This window comes from Chamaea fasciata, unplaced genomic scaffold, assembly GCF_029207755.1.
Source record: "Chamaea fasciata isolate MVZ Bird 193981 ecotype frontalis unplaced genomic scaffold, bChaFas1.0.hap1 SCAF_9, whole genome shotgun sequence".
In the NCBI taxonomy this organism is placed as follows: Eukaryota; Metazoa; Chordata; class Aves; order Passeriformes; family Sylviidae; genus Chamaea; species Chamaea fasciata.
The window spans coordinates 28,584,386-28,606,204 of NW_027094094.1; the positions used below are offsets into that span (position 1 = coordinate 28,584,386).

Genomic DNA, 21,819 nt, shown 5'->3' on the forward strand with positions numbered 1-21,819 from the left:
GGACAAGCCTGTGTTTATGCTCCTGCAGTACAATGTGAGCAGTGGCACAGAAATGCTGCTGGGCTCCTGCCAAAGGGCCACACAAAGGCAGCCAGATCATCTCCCCGCAATGCAAATGGGATGACAGTGGCAGCAGGGGAAGCCTGGCTGTGCAGCCACCTCCTCCTCCCCCCTCAGCCTCCCCAGTTTTGGTACTGGGAGGTTACCAGGAGCTCTGGCTGCAGAGGGGTTTTGGTAGGCACAGTGCCTTCAGAACTCAGAGCTCACGCCCATCTGACTTTGGGATGGGAACAGAAATATCCCAGGACCCCTACTGACCCTTCCCTTCAGGTGTCTCTGGAGTCTGGCAAGCGGCCAGAGTGGGCAGGACCATTCCCTCACGAGGCCCCAACACAACTTCCAACAAAACCTCTCTTCTCTGTGTCCCAATGAGGGGCTGGCAAGAGCTGGGGGAGGAGCAGCAGCAGGGCACTGCGGAGCCCTCGGTGACGGGAAGGGCCCACAGAGGAGTTGCCATCTCCAGCGTGAGCAGCTCCCCGAGCCGGCATCCCAGACATCACCCTGGGCACGAGGTACAGCACTCCTGGGGCACAGGGACACTGCAAACAGGGAGGAGAGGGAGCTGGGAGAGGGATGAGAGAAGAGAGGAAAGGGCTAAAGAGAGCAGAGAAACTCAGATGGAGGGGCTTGGAAGAACCTGACCCACTGAATGGAAAAGATGATTCAATGGGATGCTCAGATATGTGGAAAGCAGGGAGTGGTGATCCTATGGAGAGCACAAGGAGAATTTACTGTACAGTTAATGGCTTGATGGGATCCTGGGTATGCAATGACTGCAGGAGTTGAGTGGGAATACCCATACTATGAGGACAGCTACGTGCATTTTTCTTAAATTCATGAACTTTGCCTATGTTTTTTGTCTGATTCCCACATATCTCCAGAATTTATCAACACACAATTGTATTTTCTACATTGCTGATCTTCTCCTAAGTTATGAAGTCAGAAAACTCTCTCAAACCAATTTTCAAAATCAGAAATATCCTTTTCTGAAATCAGCAAATAAGGGATTCACTGCATCCCAGACCATCAGGTTTCCCATCTGTTCAAAAGAATATGGCTGTTTCCAGGAAATGAATACTTTTCAAAATTTTTTTTGGACGAGGGGAGTACATGTTCTGTGATTGGGAAATAAGATGTGAGAGATGGTGCCCTCTTCTGAAGGGGTGGTTAGACCTGCTCTTTAGTACGAGTATTTGACAAAGCTCAAATATGGTTTATTTTCTTGGACTTGAATGTCTTTGGATCACAGATACTCGAGGATAAAGGTTTACTCGTTTGTTTGTTCCTTGTTTTCTGAGTGGAATTTTACATACCTATATGTGCAAAATGCTCTATTCTACAGGGTGGGATGTCAGACTATTAATTTTGGCTCCTATTTAACAAATAGGTGCTTTTACTCTGCAGCTGAAGTGGTTTTGCTTCAAGTTCCCTTAACATTCTGAACCCCACCAGTGGGTGACTATGAAAAAAATAGTACTCAGCTTAATAATTTTCATAGTTATAACCTTCCATTTTCATGTATCTCACATGGGTCAGCATGCTTGGATTTACTGAATTTTTTTCCTTCATTTTAATTCTTATTGGAAAGTTAGTCATGTAGGGTATTAAGTTCCAGCTCTCTTTATTTTGATACAAGATTATTTACTACTTGATTAAGAAGCTTTTCCAAAATGCCACTGTCTATGTCATGGCAGAGTAGTCTCTATGCAATATGCAGTTATACACTATTCCCCCTCTGATATTTCTCCCAAGACTTGTTTAATGTTCGGAAGGCAGGCTGAGGACAGCTGGCCAGCACAGCCGTGGCTGCAGCTTCATCTTGTTCTTATCAAACACACAAACCACGCAACAGCATCCACAGGACAGATCTCCACCCAGGGACTGGCTACAAGCCAGGCCTCACTCACCAGGTGGGATCTGCTGGAAAAGTGCAATCTGAGTGGAACAGCAGACATGGAGATGGATCTCAGCCCCTCTGAGCAATGTGTGAGTGCACACATTCCTGCTCTCCTGTGTCCTTGGGCCATGGGAACACCATGGGAGACAGCAAGTGGGAGATTCATCCCTCAATTTCACTGTCTCACCGGTCTAGCGATGGCAGCATGAGGCTGCTCTTCCACCTCTTTGGTAAATACAAATGAGGCAGCAACACAACACAGCCTTGCTCTTCAACTGGAAGAGAAGTGGTGACTTTGCAGAATGCTCAGGTTCCCCAGTCTTCTGTCCTTTTTGGGGAAGATCCAGCCCCATCCCCATAAGCTCTTCACTCCTCTGTGATAGGCTGACCCCATGCTGGCAGGAAAAACATTATACCCACCTCTGTCTTAGCCTTTCTTGGCCACCTGCTGCTAAAATCAGCCCGCTGGTATCTCACTTTCCGGAGCAACCTTTCAGTATCATCATTTACATTCAGAAGGTGCTATTTTATGCTTGAGTTTTGCTGTAAGGCAGTGTTGCTGTTTGATATTTCTCTACAGCTATAAATTTCAAGCTTTCAGGCTTGAGAGATAGGGTGGAGAAAGTATCTTCCCTTTTCGTGTGCTTATGCCAATAGCTGTGAATGTAAATAGCTGCATTAATGAGGCTTGTTGGAAGTGTTTTATTAGGAAATGTGAGTCATTAGCTTTTCAGTAAGAAAGTGTAAATGACCCTTCTTATATTTGCATGTTAAACTATAAAACTTAATTTCCTGTGCACACAAGAGCATTTTTGTCCATCATAGTACCCAAAGCGCTTAGTAAGGCACTTTGTCGTTTTAGTTTGAAATAGCAGTGTCATTTAATACTTTTTCCTACACCACCTTACATTCCCAAATTCTTTCATAAAAGACAGTCTGTGCTTATGTCAATGTAAAAATAAATACATGGGTGATATTCTGTGGGTAGACTCCTCATTTTGTTGGCTGGTTGGAGTGTGAATAGGCATCAATAAACTAAATGGAAAACTTTCTCTACCTGTGTGGCCAGTTGATTTTATAAGTTGTTTGGTTGGACAGTTTGTTACACAGTATATATTTTGAGTTTGCTTCAGTCCTGTTTGTTTTGCTTGCATCCATAAATGAGCCTTTTTGACAGAAATTCTTGAAAATGTCAGTGGGTTTGACTCTTCAGAATGATGATGTTTCAGTTGTGGATGTTATGATAAATTTTTATTATAGAGAACTTTCTTCTAAGGGAATGTGGCTGTGGGATTTAAACAGAATTAGTAGTTCTGTAGGGATGACACTCAGAAGAGTAGCAGTGGTGGATGAAGGCAGGGAAAGAAGGCTTTTAAAGAGGTGGAGAAAGGGTGGACACACTCCTCACAGAGAGGAATGTCATGGCAAAATGGAAACAGAACATAACTAGAGGACAGAACCCTAACACAAGATTTTTTTCCCTGTTTAAACAATGTAGTAGATTGTTGTGTAAGGGTTGTAGAACATCCACAGGAGGAAACCTCATGGCAAGAAATAGCTGTAGAAAAATACCCCAAAAATATCTAGTGCCATTTTTATCTACAGTATCATTTTTGCTGTTTAACTCCAATAGTTACAAATTCATGTGTAACAGAGACACACAATTTCTTCAGTCCTAAAATAATAATTTCAATGTCCTTCCTATTTCTAACAACAACAACAAAACGTTGGGAATAACTTAAGTGCTTTTGTGGATGCACAAATACATGATCCATAATACAGAATCCAAGTCACACAGTAACAAAAATTGTCACATGCACAGGACAACAGCAGGCCTGTGTATTTTTCCTTAAGGGTTGAATCAGCTGAGAAAAAGTGCCATGTTGAGCATTACACTGTTTTTTCCCTGGATAATTCAATGTGTGAATTATTTCATTATTATTTCACTGCTTCCCTGTGCGCTACATTTCTAGAAAGCAATTTTGTGTGTACAGTATTTAAGCACACATGAAGGCCTGCTGAGATTTGCTGGGATTACACTTAAAATTCTGTCACAGACACAGAGAATACTCAGCTTCTTCCTCCAAAAGGCTAGTCACATCTTCACATATGAGGAGATATTTATTGAGTGCAACGTTAACAGCTACCATATTGCTGTACTCCCACGTTGACATAAATGTTGGCAAAAGCTACTGTGCCAGCTGCCCACTTTACACACTCTATGGCACCTTTTCTCCTCCTCGAATCCATAAATTGCCATTATCATCCAATTAATGCTCAAACAGTGATATTTTTTTCTGCCTCACATATTTCTCAGAATATTAAAGAAGAAGGATTCACAGGAGTCTGTGAAACCAGAACGAACCCAGCAGCTAAGGCTTGTTTGATGCCAGAAAATACCCTGGAGTCCTCTGTGGGAATATTATTACAGAGAACCAAGGATTAGGGTAGAGATTGAGGAGATTGAAACCTTAATTAAAATGAGCACTTGTACACAGAACATACAGCAGGCAACTATTCTTTTAGTTGTAGTAGAGCAGGTCTTCCTGCAGCTGCCCGGGTCATACATCCCATCCTGCCCGAGGGGATGGGTTCCTGTGGTGGCTGCTGGAGGACACATTCTTTAGGTCACTACAGAGACACACAGCTACAGAAGGCTCCTCCAGGCATGGGGCTTCTTTGCAGCAAGATAAGGTGACTTCCAGAACCAGCATTTGTACCTACACTGTACACAAGGTTTTTGCCCTTCTGTTCCTGGACTGTGCTGCTCCAGCCCATGATTGTTCACTAACAAGACAAAACATGGGAGCTGCATTTCCCTCCTGAGTGCACGGAACTGGGGGTGATGATCATTTCTGATAAGTTTTCACATCAGGAGTATTCATTTAAGACAGTCTCTGCCTGCTTGCCTCCAAAATATGCTGCAAGGGTATATTCAAAACTTAAATTTGTGTCCCTTTTTACTTCTAAGGATGTTGACACAATATTCTAATGGAGTTATATTTCTCACATTTAAAAACTAAATAAATCAACCTAATTTGGTGCATATCATTTCTGTGACTGCATAATAATTTTTCCCTGTTCCTAAGGGATTTTACGTTTTTTTAGACTTATAATGACTAGGAAGCATGTAAAGATCATACTGTGGTTTACTAATCATCAAAATGCAAGGCAAAAAACTTCAGCTTTTTATGTACATCCTTTCAGAACTTAATAGTCATTTCAAATGTTTTCAAACAGAAACACAGAATAGAAAAATATATTTAAATCATGCACCAGCACCTTTCCAAAATGCCACCAGTACCATTCTTGTCTGGAGTTTGGGTGTAGAGTCCACTTCTAGAGTGTCACTCTTTGAATGCTTTCAGAACTCCTGATGTTGTAATCCACTGTTATCCAGTATTTTATTACTCTCAGTAGGACATTTACTGGAGAGATGAAACCTGAGTAGACCACAATTAATCCTTTCAGTAGTTCCGGTTGGGTACTCATGGCTGTGTGGAACTATATAATCTGAAGGGGAGCCCAGGAGGATCTCAGCGTTGTGGTAGTGTTTGCCAATATTTCCTTCTGACCTAATCTGTGTTTTGGTGTTATTTTAGGGACATATTTGTTAGCTTAGAAGCAAGTCTAGAAATAGACATCTACATGTACATCTCTTAAAGCAGAAGGGCTTCTGCTGCTCAGATTCTCTCATAACTTCATTCCTTGAATTTATTCTGTGTTTGCTGCACTAAAAGCATTCCTCCAGATAATTGCCAAATTATTTGTTTATAGTTTCAGGGCATATTATTTTTAATTACCTGAGATGGTGTCATAACAGATATAAAGGAGTAGCAGTAGTTGTTGTTGCTATTATCGTTTTTATTATCATTATTATACTGTTGAAATACAGTGCCATCAAATTCCAGATCTATTTTTAGAATGTTTTCCTGTGAAAATCCTTCTTTGCTTATCCACTGAGTGTATTTGAGCTGAATCTCTCTGTTTCATCTCCTGTGTTGGAGTCAGTGAACTTCCTTTGTGCTGTCACTCTGGGAAGAAAGAACGTAATCTCTGTTTTAGGTGACTTCATAAGAGATTCATCCTTACTGTTTTCCTTACCCTCTATTACTTGGAAAATATTTAGGTGTTATATATAAATAAAGAATAATTATATTGTGTATTAGGTGAATTAGGTTATTAGGTGAAGGAATTAAAAAGGCAACTTGGCAAAAGAGGATTGAGAGGAGTAAAACTATGACATCAGTGTAAAAGGAAAAGCAAAAACTTTGCAGAACCAGTGGAAAAAAAAATCTTCCTTCAGAATTCTAGTAAGCAGTATTAGTGACTTTTAAAATAACAGTTTATGCTGGGGTATGTACATAGGAGCACTATGAAAGCTCAGCTATCTGGTGACCACCAAATGACACTAGTGTGCAGGCACTGCCTCCAAAACAAACAGCTCAGGTCCATCTGAGGAGCCCTCCTGGAGGCAATCAATCACATACAGAACACGGCAGTTATAAATAAGGTCTGCAGCTCATATACATTCAGCAACTAAGCTGTATTTGTGTCCAAAAGAAATATTTGGATGACTGAATGTCTCCCTCCTAGGAGTGGAGAAAAAAAGAGTTCACATTGTCAGCACAGGTCAAGAAATAAGTGAAACTCAGAGTTGTGTGCCTGGATGCATTTCGTCTTCTGAATCAGAGCGTTGCCACCCTGCACAACCTTTGGAGAGACGTTGGCGCCTTAGGCTTAAGTACCTAATGTCACAATGAATGAAGAGAGCCAGACAGCCAACTTACTGCTTAGGATGGAAAAAAACATAGCAGCTGGAAGGAGGAGGAGCACTGGAAGAACATTATGAAAATCACAGAGATAATTTATCGAAAAACGTTAATAGATTTGACCAAAAATTAGCATCTTGAAATTCCTCTGGCTCTGTGTTTCCGTGTGATGAGAGCAAAATAGTTTAAAAACATTGGGGGGTTCGGTGTTGGTTTTGTTTTTGCTATCATTGTCTGCCTCACACAGAACACTTCTTTTAGAAATTCCAGTTAAGTACGTTACACTATAAGCTAGTTACCAGCTCTCCAGAAATATCTTGAGGACTCTCTCTAAACAATGATGAACTTGGATGCCAGTGTAGCACCTGTGAGAGACACGAACAGATTCGGTTGGGGGGCACAGCCCAGCAAAGCAGGCGACTTGCAGCACTGGTGCATGCAGCAACAGGGACAGAGCTCAGTGGGCTCATGCCATCAGCCACTGTGGTCACAGGGCTGCTCTCATTTACCGCTCTCATTCAGTCATAAACACAGGAAACTCTCATTTTCTTAGCTGACTGGCTCTAGAGATTATCAACTGGTCATTACTCCGTTTCCACCATGAAACAAGAACCTGCAATAGATTTTCCCCTAGTCTGGGTTTTTTTCCTACTTTCTCTATTTTTGGACATTCTCTCTACCAGACCCATTCTGCAGGGCATAAGAGAAGATGGCTGCATCTATGGTGTTTGGATTTGCTATGTCTGTGTTTAGTCATTGTAGAGCCAATGTTAGGAGCTTTAACAATTTTTTCCTTGAGTTTAGTCTTGATCTTACTGCCAAGGAAACATACATCAAGCAAGATCTTGCATTTTAAGGAAAAACACAAACAGGAAAGAAAAAAGAAAAGTTTTTGATAAAATATGCATGCTTAGGCTGTGTTTTCCACTTGAGAGGCTGATCAGGTCCAGCTGGAAAACCATTTTAATATTAAATAATTTCAGAATTACACCTTTTACAATAGGACAAAAACCTCTCTGGTTAAGGCCTTTTTTTTTTATACCTAGTGCATCAGCAGGGCAGAGGTGAAATTTCATTAGTTGCCTCTGTTTTTTAGAAATCCAGTCTTTACCAATGCATTATTCCAAACCCTTCACTGAATAATCTGCATAATGATTGCCCTGTCTATGAGTCTCATCACCAGAATATTTGTTCATTAGAACATTATGAAGGACAAACAGAGCTGAACTGAATTCATTAAAAAGTTTGAACAAATGCTGGTGGAGGGTTTTTCAGTATTTTCTCAGCTGTCTTAAAAACTGGTACAACTCTCATCTAAAAGCAGTAAAAAACTTCCATCTCTTACTGAGTTCTGTAAATGTGTGATCCCTCTACACCTCACGCTCAGAGTAAACACAGGGCAGGCCCTCTCCTGATGGTGACCTTTTTTCCATAGGCATGAAATTTCTCACATTACTGCAAACAGCCTCCACCCGTGAATATTGTTCATCTCTTTGGTATTTTCAGGTCTTGCATGTGTTGGCTCTTTGCCATTGTATCAGAACACAGTGTTCTCAAAGCTTGCAGTATGACACACAATAAAGCAAAGAAAGATAAAGAAAGGAACAGAGCAGACAGTAATCGATAGGAATGAAAAGGACAAAAGAGCCTCTCAACATTTTCCACCCACTCTGCTTTAACTTTTTTTCCATTCTCTTTATCTTGTTTTGGTTTTTTATATTCCTCACTCTCTGCCATCAAGATTTTAAATATTTTAAGTCAGTCCCTCTGTCTTTACTACAAGCATAAGTTATGAGGAATGAGCAAAAGGAGCTACAAGCAACACACAGCAGGAGCTGCTGATGCAGCGCATGAGGAGACCAAATGGAATATCACGGCTTAAAATCATAAATCAGCATGCAAAAAGTCTCAAAATGTGTGTTTCACCATGAGGTAGCTGGTTAGGAAGAGAAACATGGTTTTCTCCAACTTAAACTTATCCTAGGAACAACCCATTCACAGTCTCTAAGCTCCAATTTTTGAGCTCCAGTTCTTGAAACTTTTTTGTTAAGTTTTGTTTCATTTCTACTTAGATTAAAATTGACTTGCTTAGTTACCTCCCATATTATTCACTGAACATCTGATTAGCTAAGTACCATGTACTGGATTAGCACACAAGATTCTATGATGAGATGCAGCTATTATTTAAGTTTCTTGTATATTCAAGAGGAGGAATTTTATTTCAGTTGGCTTTTTATTAGCTTGAAATAGTCAGAAAAGATCTTCAAGATCTTGAGCTCCAGATCCGCTGCTGTTTTGGTGTTCAAATTCTACACTTCACATGTTTTCTTTCTCAGTCCTTACGTAAGAAGATTACACAAGAGAAGACTGTAATCTCCAAAATCATTTACCATATTAAACAGCAGCTACCACCAGTGGATCTTTATCAGCAGCCTGGAGCAGAAAGGAGACACGTGGCTGTACATATGGAAACTGGTCATTTACAGTACTCATCAATGTGTGCTGCCAGTCGTGGGCTGATGCCATCAACAGTCATTACGCAGCTCTGAAAATAGAACGAAACTTGACATGGACAGGTCTTCAAACAATTGATGAACTGCCTGTGAACAATGGAAATGTGTGAAGTCCATTCTCTCCACCTGCCTCTTGCTGCTCAGTGATCCTGCCGACCCAGTGCTGTGGCAGCGTGGGCAGGGGACACTTAGCTGGGATGTACATGGCAAGAAGATGTCTCCTGACTCCTCAGAGTTATAGTTTCTCTATGTGTCCCTGACCAGGGACAGGGCAGGAGCATCACTACCATGTCCTGGCTGGTGTCTGGAAATGGCAAGTTTTATTTGCCCATTGTGATTTTTCCCTTTTCTTTTTCTTTTCCCTGAGAACTACTGGTAAGCAAAGACAGTGAGTAGGAGAAAGTGCTTTGGGGAAGAAAAGGGCAAAGTGGTTTTAAAGAGTGGGATAGTCCTGTGCAGAGCCAGGAGTCAGATTTGATGATCCTTGTGGGTCCCTTCCAGTTCAGCATTTTATGTGACTCTGTGAGAGCACCTCTGTCCTGTGTTTACTTCTCTGTCTGTCCCAGGCACTGTGCTGTGCCCTAGGAAGGGAAGGACCAGCATCAGGATGCAGAGGGGTTCCTGTGCTTCCACCTTGCCTGCTTTCCCAGACTGTGTGAACTCTGCATGGAGAGCTGGTGCCCTGGCCCTGACAGCACTCCCTCAATTGCTGTGTTGTGTGGAGGGGGACAACCTGCCACGGTCTCACATTCACACGCTTTCCTAAGTCTGGCTTCCTCTGCTTAGCTCCCACGACAGGATAAAGAGCACAGGGGGGAGTTCCTTCCCCCTCCCCTCCCTGCCCTCACCCAAGGCTGGAGAGGAACACTGGCTTCTCATTTCCTTTGAGAAATGCTGGAGAGCACAGGCTGTTTCAGTGCGTGCACACAGTCCTTGGCATCAGAAGTGGTCAGCTGCTCCCCTGCTCCTGTTTGCTTGCTGGCATGTGGCAGAGGGCATGAGAGAGAGGAAAGCAGTGCTACACCTCTGAAATGAGCTATAGCAAGTGCTGTGTGCCTGCAGCTCCAGCCAGCCTGCCAGGGCTTGTCTGCTCGTTAGTTAGCAGGTAGAACATTACAAGTGACTTGCACTTAGTTGCTCCCCTGTGCCAGCCCCTCTGATCTCCAGCAGGCCTGGAAGACATGATTTAAGGCAGTAAGAAATGTGTTGCTTAGCCTTTGTGGAAGTGCACAGCCAGTGTTTGTGTGGTAATGTTATCTTTGAAACATAAGAGTGCTTTGTAAAAGCTACCAATACTGCTACATGTAATGACAAGAAAAAATAATTTTTAAGATGTCTCTGCCAGAATGATAATCTGAAGGTCAGAAATAGCCACCAATTAAGCGGGAGGAACATCTCTTTGCTTCTCCTTTACACTCTCTAGAAGGGTGTGTGCAGAGGGGCTTTTATGTTTGTCTATAATCCAAAATGAGGAGGACACAGCAATAATCTTCTGGTGACAGAAATTACTGAATCGAAGTTTGTTAGGAGCTACACAGCAGAACATGCTATGTGGTTTCTATGCAGGGAGTGATCTCTTTATTTAGCACAAGTTGCAGCAACAAATTTTTCTGACTCTGGGTTTTGTTTTTATGCTTTTCCAAGCGTTCTTCCTTTTGATTGTTCTTGAAGTTGTGACATGAGATCAGGAAAGCTTAAGAGCTTAAGTGACTTCTTAGAGTACCATCATTTCAAGATGAATAAGCATTCATGAAGACAGCCTGTGGGAAGTGAATTGATGTAGTATTTGAATGCCCTGACTTTATAATTCATACAAAACTCTCTCTGCAGGAGTGTACCCAGTGCTGAAAACTTTGCCTTAGGGTTCAGCTGGATCAAGCAGTAATAAGACTCCATCAGTAGTTGAGGCGGAGGAAGAGGGGAAAACAACTTTAAAGCAGTGAAAGAAGATACCCATGATCATTGTTGTAGCAAAGCTTCTGCTCCCACAGTCCGTGGAAGCACCACATAATAGGCTGGAGAACTGACCCTGCTGTCACTGCCTGCCTTGCAGCTGCATGTGGGATTGCAACCTCGGTTTGGGAACAGCTGGCTCAAGCAAAGGCAGCTGGCTGCTCTGCTCAGCTGGGTTTTGAGATGAGCTGTTTACTGTTGAGGTCAGTGGGAGTTTGACAGTATAGGGAGTTCAGACCACCATCCCCTGAGAGGATGAAGAAATCCAAAATGAGAAAATAGGGATAAGACTTACGTGTTCTCGTTATAGCTGGTTGCATGATCTATTTTAGTCTGGATATGTTTGTTGATAAAGTGTTTTTGCCAGAAACATAGAGGAAGGAGGTTTTACTCCAGGATGAATTCACTATTTGCATAATATTTCCATTTTGACAGTTCTGTTGGGCAGTTATTTTAATGAGTGTTCAAACCCCCAAAGTGACTGTAGTCTAACCCCACTGCTTGTTCCTGGTTTTTATTGACACTTCTGTTAACTCCTGGTATTTGCCTTCTGCAGCCAACCAGCCGCTCTTTGGGAATGAGCATCTCAGTCCAGACTGACTGTGAGTTCATAATGCTCACTGACAGCAACTGTTCCCAAAAGGGCTGCGTGGCACCATTTCAACTGCAGAAGCATTGCACCAAAACAGAACCAGGACGCAGAGAGCTTGGGTCTCCCCACCTTAGCCATCATAATCACTGCACATTTTTAAATCATTTTCTACATGTGTTAATTATAAAGCAAATTTTGAACTCTCTGGTGAGAGGAGGGGGTGTACCAACCTCTGTTTTGACAGCTGGGCTTCCCTTTTTGTCTTATTTGTCACTGAGCATCTCTCATGCCTCCTAAGCATGGGAGGAAGCCCTGAAGACATTGTGGAGTACTTTCCTGTCTGTTGTCTCTGAATTATTTGCTGCCACATTTTTGTCAGACATCACTGCTCCTGTACTAGGAGTGGGAAGGTTTGTTTGCAATTCAGGTAGAGGCCAGTCATGTGCATTTTCAGTGTTGTGATAGCTGTGTAATTAACTCCTGAGGGCATAAGACTTAGTGGTCAGTCCATAGATAGCCTATGGATCTGATAGCTGCTAATCTCATTAATCCTTGAACTTAGCTTGATTTATACCTCATTTGTTTCACCTAGTTTATAGTGATATATTACTCAACTTCAAGAAAGAACAATGAAAAAGTGGTAATGGAGCTTTTCTGCTCAGGCCTCAAGCTGTCTGCAGAGAATGGAGGATTTGGCACTCATTTCTATTGCACGATTAGACAAATGAAAATAGTCATTGGTTAGTGATAAAATATTTCCATTTTCAGTATCTCCTTAGGCTGGCTCTGTCATAACTTCCTTTCCTGAATAGCTTTGCTTGATAAATTTTATGAATGCAAAGACATATGTAGTAATAAAATTTCTAGAGATTTTAATATACGTGAATATTTGGCTCTCTTCCAAAAACACATACAGGCGTCAGTACTGCCTTAATACCGGGTCTAATTCATTCCTGGCAGGAGCAGTTTGGTGGTACACAGAAATTAAGGGGGAAGGTTATCCTTAATTTTTGTGAACTGCAGCTATATTGCTGTAAGGGTGTTTATAATTAAGCTGGTGGAACCTCTAAATTATTTTGATGGAGCTATGGCATTGAAATATGTTTAAAAACATAATGACTGTTTTAAAAATGTAAGAAATTAACTTGCAGTAGTCTAGCTATTGCCCACACAAAACACTAGGACTAATCTATATTGGTATTTAAAGTACAAAACTGTATAGCTCCACCTCATATCCTTGCTTCTCTTGCTGTGCTTGATATGGTATTGGAAAACTTTACTGTCACTTACGTGTACAAATTAATACATCCACAGCATGACAGGCAATATGCTATAAGATTGATAAAATCCACACAGACAACTTTCTTGTCAACTGGCAGCTACTGTAAGTAGCTTGCTGAAGACAAGAGACCAGAAGATTTATATGGTGGGTTTACCCAGGCTGGGTACCAGATGCCCACCAAAGCTGCTCTGTCACTGCCCTTCTCAGCTGGGTAAGGGAGAGAAAATGGAATGAAAGGCTTGTGGGTCAAAATCAGGGCAGGGAGAGATCACTTAGCAATTACTGTCATGGGCAAAATGCACTCAGTTAGAGGAAATTAACTTAATATATTACCAATCAAATCAGAGCAGGATAATGGGAAATAAAAACTAAATCTTAAAACACCTTCCCCCCACCTCTCCCTTCTTCCACATCTTCACTCCTGATTTTCCTCTATCTCCTCCCCAACCAGTGGCACAGGGGGATGGGGAATTTGGAATTTGGTCAGTTCCTCACACATTTTCTCTGCTGCCCCTTGCTTCTCAAGGGAGGGGTAACATCTCATCTTCCTCTCAAGGGAAGAGCTCATCACACTCTTCCCCTGCTTCAGCATGGGGTGCATCCCATGGGAGACAGCCGCCCTCCAACTTATCCAACGTGAGTCTTTCCCACAGGCTGCAGGGGAATCTCAGCTCCAGAGCTTGGAGCACCTCCTGCCCCTCCTCCTGCACTGACCTGGGTGTCTGCTGGGTTCTGTCACATATTCTTGCTCCTCTCTTCTGCTGGCTCTTGCACAGTGTCTTTTCCCTCTTCTTACATCTGTTATCCCAGAGGTGTTGCCACCACCTTGGATGAGGTTGGCCTTGGCCAGCAGTGGCTCCACCTTGGAGCTGGCTGGCATGGGCTCCACTGGACCTGGGGGAAACTTCAGCAGCTTCTCCCTGTAGCAACCCAAACTTTGCCATACAAACTAAGTAGAATTTAATTTCATTAATTATAATCAACTGCTTCAACACAGAAAGCAATTTTTTTCTACTTTCTACTTCATTTGCCCTCCTCACCCCAGAAATAACCAGGTGGATGTCATGTGATCAAACCCAAAAATGTACTGTCAATGGCTAAATTGAATTTATGTGGCGATACATTAATCAGAAGCTGGCTCTCAGACAGATGGGAGTAGATGAGGTTAGACTGAAAATAGATAAAATAAGAACAGAGAGAATCAAGAAGAAAAATAGTGGTATTAAAAAAATTAGATAAATAACCCTAGTAATTTTGGTTTTAAAAACTAATGTAAGATATCATTACAGTTAACATGGAAGAAATAGAGGAAATTAGAGAAAAAGAACTGACAAATGATGAACACTTGATGTGAGTTCAGCAGGTCTCAGATAAGCAGTGATCGGACAAGTCTGAACACAGACCCATGTTCCATCACAGAGGAGCCACTGTCCGACCCCTGTCATCAGGCAACAGCTGTGCCTGGATAAATGAACACTTGTTCTGCTTTGCAGGCAGCCCTGTCCCTATCAGCATGTGGAGATAAAGCCCCCTGAACCTTGGACAAGAAGCTGAGGAGCTCCTGTTAGCCCTAGAGAGAGTTTTGCCGAATTTGTTTGCTGTTCTCATTTCTCACTCCAGAATATAGTGCAGGTTATCAAAGATGGCTCTTGCAAACACACATAGGCACCATTTAGGGGGCATTCACAAAGACTAAATTTAGCCTCAGAAGGTTTTTCTTCCCCTGCTTCCTGTAGAATCAAGAGGAAGAATTTCCTCTGGAGCAGCTCTGAGCACTTACAAGAAACTCCCTTTGAGACACAGATGAGGATTTTTCTACTCTCCACTGGCTGCAGAAAGATCCTAAGGCAAATAAACTCCTTAGGCTAAAGATGGCCTTTGCAATTATCATCCCGTACAGCCTGGCGTAAGAAGCAGGAGCAGTGAATCAGTCACTAACAGATTTTGAGTCAGTTTTAGGATTTTCAAGGTTCACAGAATGCCACAACTCCTCCTCTGACTTTAAACACTCCAGGGCACTGCGTACGTACAGCAAGTGGAAATCTGCAAGGATTGCTACACTACCAATAAATAACACACTGCAGGGCCAACATATATTCAGAACACAAGTAACAGTGGTAGGACATAATTCAGAGGAGAACATGGTTTAATTAAAATGCTTTTGGATGTTGTGAAACAGTGCTACAGATAAATCCTCATTTTATTGTTTATTTCTTTACTCTCTTTATCAAATCTGCCCATATCTGGGTGCTAAGTGGACATGCATTCCTACCACAGAAAACCCATGGAAAACACAGCTCCTCATTGCTGTTTTTAATGTGAAATTGTTTCTTGTGAAATTTTATGACATTTAAATTGTGGATCACATATTGCATTGGGTCTGTGTGGCAAGGGAGGGGACAGGGATGGCTGAAGGGGTGGCTAAAGGGAGCAGCTGCTGAAGCCTCCCCCGTGTCCAACAGAGCCAAAGTCAGGCGACTCCAAGACAGACTCACCACTGGCCAAGGCCAAGCCATCAGAAATTGCAGTAATGCGTCTGTGATGACATAGTTAAGAAGGAAAAGAAAAAAGTTATTGTGCAGAAGCAATTGCAGCCAGGGAAGGGAGGATCGAGAGTATGTGAGAGAAACCAGGGTCAGTGCAGGATGAGGGGCAGGAGTTGCTCCAGGTGCCAGAGCAGATTGCCCTGCAGCCCATGGTGCAGACTATGGCAAGGCAGATTGTTGCCCAGCAGCCCACGAGAATCCACCTGCAGCCCATGAAGGAGACCCATGCCAGAGCAGTGGGGTGCCCTAAAGAATGCTGTGAACCTGTGGCAAGCCCACGCTGGAGCAGGTTCCTGGGAGGGACTTGCAGACCTGTGGAGAGAGGAGCCCAAGCTGGAGCAGTTTGTTGGCAGGGACTGTGACCCTCTGGGAGACCGTGCTGGAGCAGGCTGTTCCTGAGGGACTGCACCACGTGGGAAGGGACCCACTCTGGAGCAGTTCATAGAGAAATGGAGCCCATGGGAAGGACTCACACTGGAGAAGCCTGTGAAGGATGGTCTCCTGAGACAGGGACCCCATGATGGAGCAGGGGAAGGACTCTTCTTTCTGAGCAGCAGCAGAAACAATCTGTGATGAGCTGCCCAAAACCCCCATTTTGGATGACCCTGCACCACAGATTGGGGAGGAGCTACAGCCCAAACAGGAGGGTGGGGTGGGGTAAGATTTGTTTTACTTCTCATTATCCTACTCTGATTTTGGTTGATAGTAAATTCAATTAATTTCTCTAAGTCAATTCCCTTTTGCCCATGACAGTCACTGCTGAGTGATCTCTCCCTGCCCTTATATTGACTCACAAGCTTTTCTGTATATTTTCTCTCCCCTGTCCAGCTGAGGATGGCAGTGACAGAGCAGCTTTGGTGGCCACCTGGCATCCAGCCCGGGTCAACACAAAGCATGTATCTAAATAATCCTAGATCTGAAAAACAGTATAAGAGCTTGTAGTAAGTGAATGAGTCAAAGGAGAGAAACTTCAGATTAGTGTCACTACTCATCCAGTCTCTGAACTAAGGAGAGGGAATGTCTTGGTGCTCCTGCTCTCATTGATTTAACACAGTCTTCCTGGTGTTTCCTTAGCAGTTAATTGACTGTGTTCATGGTAGCAGTGCGGGAGGAGGCAATGGTATCTTTCCTGTGTTGCCACATCACCTCAGACACGGCAGATTGTGATGGTACAAAAGCAGTGACATCAACCTAGATCCCATCTTCTGTGCTTATGCAAAATGCTTCTGGCTCTAGAGTTATAAGAAAATGAGATCAGTAGATGACAGAGGAACTAATCACTTAGACTTTCTTCATTAACTTTATTAATGAGCTGTACATTCTTCTTGGCTATCTGGAGAGTTTTGGCTATCCAGTGAAAGGGTGTAGTATTATGAGGAAAATCTCATCCATAGGATCAGTTGAGAGAGTTTCAGAAAAGGCTTTGTGGAAAGAGGAAGGGCAGTAGGGGGAACGTGAGAGGATAGTGTAATGAAAAGCCAGCAGAAATGTGTCTTGTTCCAATGAAAATAGGAGACACTGAAGAGAGAATGGGTCACTGTGGGCTACTTAAACAAGTAAAACTGAATTATGAACCGCACTAGAAACAGAAAACTGGAGGGTCACCAAAACAGGGTTTTATATTCCATGTTTACTACACAGGAGAGAAACAGGGAGATGAGGATACACTGAAACAGCTGCCAAGAGGTTAAAAACAAAACAACAAAAAGACTGTGTTATAAGTCTTGAAGGCACAATAACATAAAATTACTTGACCAAGAAAATATTAATTGTAATTAATTTGTAATAAGGAGATAAATTTTGAGACCAGTTCTTATTCTTCCTAAGACTAATTGGAGTTTTGCCATGAAGTTTATTGGGAAGGAGATTAAACTTTAAATAATGGCTTGCTTAAGAAATCATTGATGTAATTATGAACTGCTGGGAAAAAGTAACTAAGAAATACATAATGAAATACCATCACTTGAACAAATGCATCTGAGGTGTCCCTTCAGATATTTAAAGAACTGATGGAACAGCTAGTTGCTAAAAAACCCCACAGAGAATTGAGGAAGTATCAGGAGACTAATAAAGTGTCAGCACGCCAGAAGTCTTTAAAAACTGAATTAAGAGTAACTATGGAAACTATTGTCTTATGGGCATGGCTCCAAATTGAAACAAATACTATAAATAGTGAAGCTGAAGGGGGAAATGTATTTATGTGGAGGTGAACAGTGTAAGGAGACCCTGATACAGCACAGGTGTACTGCAGTAAACCAAGTCAGGCCAATTAGAACCTTTATCCCTCCACATCTTTTATGATGAAGCCAGAAGATTAGCAGAGGACAGAATTGCATCAAGACTTTACAAAGGCATTTGAAGCTGTGCCACATAATATCTTAAAGAAATTACTGAAACAAGTCAGCTGGAGCTAAAATTCACTTAAAGGTATCAAAGCTGGCCACTGAACTGTAGACAGAAGTTAAATCTGAATTGCAATCATCATTGTCAAGGATAAGCAGACAGCTGTATTCCTTAAAGGTCAAGATACAGTCCAATATCTGGAGGATAAGGCTCTAATTAAATGTGAAAGTGGTTACAAAAGTTGGAAGACTAATAGCACAAAGGAGAGAGGTTCAGATTGTTCTCTGAGGTTACTCTGGATCTCATAAAGGGAGGCTAAACTTAAAATAAAATTAATACCTGGTAATACTAAGCATTAACAGTACTTTGTGCCCATTAGGGAACAAATAAATTTTATAAACTACAAATACTTTTTTTTTTTTTTGCATATGAAAGAATTTGTCTTTCTTAGATGCTTATTCAGACCGTATAAAGCTCAGCAGAAAACTGAAATTCAGAAAGGAGTACCATCAATAACATTATTAAAATGATAAATTGATTGATGTTTTTCTTGGTCTGAGAGGAATATTCCCTTTTTTATTGTTTTTGTTGAGATTTATTGATTAGGTTCAGATTTGCACACCCAACTGGTACCATCAGAGGGCTCCATACTCTGAAGTTTTCCTTATGAATGAGGATGGTGTGGCAGCGGTGGGTGGTCAGGAATGAAGGGTTGGATAGCAGGGCATTTCTGTGATTGCCCTGAGTCAGAGCAAGGACTTCCCCAGGATAGCACAGTCCCTTTAGCAGTGGTTGGAAATGGGCTTTTACAGAAGATGAAGGGCATGACAAGCACATAGAAGAGTCTTCAGTAACTCTTCCCTGGACTCTATTGGTTTTCTGCTTAGGGCTCAGTCACTCTCAGCTCAGTCATTTTTAGAAACTCTAAACGATTCCTTTTGTGTGAACTTCTCCAGCCTTCCCTTGAATGTACAAAATTTCTAGCACTGGCACTGTCCTGCAGCCTTACAACTGTAACATCCTTTGCAGGAATCATCATCTCCTTTTGTTTGCTCTGAAGCTGCTGCTATTAACTGCAACTGACACTCTCTAATTCCTGTATTGGGAGACTTGGCAGAGTCAGGCTCTGGCTACTCCATTTGTGCCTCTTGTGCTTTCGTGAATTCCTATTTTAAATACCCTTGGTTGTCTCTTTCACAGTCTGATTGTCTTGTTATCCGAGTTGTACACTGGTTTTGCCTACACTGAAGCCATTTTTCCAGATTCATGAGTAGGTTCCCTGGCACTAGAAGTCACAAGATTGTCTCAGAATTGTATCTTTGATGTTTTGAAGTATGCTTTATGGCCTTGCAAGAGAAGCCTGAATGCATAAGCTGAATGCAATTGCTGAAATGAAGCCCTCTGAACAGGGAAGGAGAGACATTGTGAGATGGATGAGGTACTGCATGCACCTCACTGGAGAAGTTGCGGGACTTCCCAGCATCTCAAAGAACACAGAAGCAGAAGACAGCAGGCAGAGGCATTTCCAGGAGAGCTGGAGCCTCACTGACTTGGTGTCAGGGTGCCTGGCCATGGGTGTCACCTTTGCAGAAGGAGGGAGAGAGACTCACTGTAGAGCCAAGGAGAAACACTTCTGCTCTGCCTCAGACTTTCCTAGAGTATAAAAGGAGGACCTCTGCCATCATCCTCGTTGTTTGAGCACTTGAGGAGGCTCTTGCTTTGTTATCTGAGAAAAAACAAAGAGGTTCCTGGTTAGATACTGTACCTAGTGCTCTAAATTGTCATACATCAAAGTCTGTCTTAGGTAGCAAAGGATGCAGTGTCACACTGCACATTAACTCTACGGAGTCATGGCTTTCACTTAGGGTCATAAGTTGTGGGGTAGGTTTTTGTCTTTCCTGTCACAAGTCTGTGGTTTTTACTTCAGTTCTATGGTACTTCAATAATATTTTGCACACAATATTTTTCAAACACGCTTGAAACAGTTGATGTGTCCATTAAAGACAGAGAATGATTGCAAAATTGCAAAGAATTTATTTCCATGAAACTTCAGGGATTAGTTGCTAAGTTTAGTCAGTGCACCTTTTAGGACTGACCCTCAATACTGATTTTCATCCTTCTTTTTATCTGTCCTGTAATATTTTGATTTTCTCCCCAAAAGTGACACATTAATAGGAGGAAAAAAAAATCCCAAAAGGCTGTCTTTAATTCCTCCCGGGTTTTTCTTTCCTGAAAACCATGTCTGTAGCCTTTGTGCCTTCTCCTTGCACAGTCCACTGAGCAATAACACAAGTCGTTTTTTATTCCCAAGTGGGAAGGCAGAGCTGGAACTCTGAGTCTTGCTGAGGTCTGAGAAAGGGGGTTTCTTTTATAACTTGCAGATAAAAACCTGCTACAATGAAATACAAAAGAGTTTTCAAATAGTGAGAATGTGTGTTCTGTGCTGTGCTCTGCAGCTAGTGCACAGCAGTTTCCCAAAACAGAGTGCAACATGGGGCTGAACTTGGTAATTGTGTGGAGGGGGTTGTTTGTGGGGAGGAAAGGAATACACAGGAATCCCTTTCCCCCTTGCTTTATGGCATGAATGAGGTTGTGCCTTTTAGGAAAGAAGCCACCCACCTCTCCAGCTGGCTGGCAGCCTCTCTGCCTTTCTGCTGTAGAGTGGCAGCCCTGCAGCAAGATCTTGCTGACCTACCTGAGGGACTGCGAATGCCAGGCTGAGGCAGGAGAGCTGAGATTGTTGAGCCTCGTCAGGCAAGAGCTGTGTGTCACAGCTCACATTTCCTGGGGCGTGCATTACGCTAGAAAATGCTGCTTCTCTCTCCTTGTGTGAGGTTACTGTAATAATAGCCACATTGTTGTTGAACTACAGAAGTTAGTAAGATTCTGTTTATCTAAATGTTGAAAGTCTGAGAGGTTGCTGTTGTGGTAAATTCTTTGCAAGCTTTTGCAGTTCTAAACACATGACCCTCTGCTGTCTCTAACGTTGTGCTGTCATTGGCAGACTTTCCATTACATAATGTTGACCCATATTTGTGATATGTGACATTTTTTGCTAAACACTGTCAGGGATAATCTGTCACAGAATAAACTTTCTGATTATATGCTGAGACTCTGTCATCCTTTAGCAGAAACATAACTTGTGCCTCAGACAATATTCCTTGTTAAGACAAGCAGAGTAGAGTTCTCTCAGGTGAGAAAAACGCCATGAGAGCATTGTGTGCTCAGAGTCTGAAATACCTGGGACTAAATTCATTGCCAAATGATTGCATGGAATCACATCTGGGAGTAATTTGAGCTTTAAAAAAATGTTGATCCCTTGCCCAGGTGATGGGAGTAGTGATAGGCTGAAGGAAGCACGCAGTCTGATGTGTGACTCTGCAAAATACTGTCTCAGGCAGGTCTAGCTTTAGAAAACTGGAACTATGGAAAAGGTTTCTCTGCTCTACACTTACACTGAAGTCTGCTGCTATTTGGAGAGTTAATCAGTCTTTTCTTAAAAAAAAATGTAATGGTGTGGGAAAAGAAATAGCTACAGCTCAGACAGGGGTTATTGCTACAAGGTAGTTGAGAAATGAGAGGCCTTTGAGGAGTGGGAACACCTCCCAAAGCTGTCCCTTTCAAAGAGCTATGCAAAATCCATCCATTCTTAAAAACTTGGTTTCAGTTCCGTAGAATAAGAAGTAGAGGGGAGAAAGATGTATAAAATAGAGGCAGAAAGAATAATTTGGGAATTCTCTCAGTATTCAAGAACAGAGTCCGTTTCAAATGGACTTTATATAATGTTATAGCAAAGCAGTAACAAGATTGTGTGAGCTGCTGAAGTGTCTGCCACGTTGTGGAAGGAAATGAATGTGGAAC

At 42.3% G+C, this 21,819-nt stretch overlaps 1 protein-coding gene across 2 annotated transcripts in view; it reads left to right on the forward strand.

The window, feature by feature from the left end:
• Positions 1-374: 374 nt before the first annotated feature.
• Positions 375-21,819, forward strand: part of PHYHIPL (phytanoyl-CoA 2-hydroxylase interacting protein like) — a 55,300-nt gene continuing 33,855 nt past the window's right edge. The window contains exon 1 of one of the 2 annotated variants that reach the window (XM_066191654.1): positions 375-572. In XM_066191654.1, coding sequence (XP_066047751.1) covers positions 429-572 — 144 coding nt within the window. In that variant the 5' untranslated portion in view covers positions 375-428. The remainder of the gene's footprint in view (positions 573-21,819) is intronic. The other variant, XM_066191652.1, reaches the window with a different exon arrangement.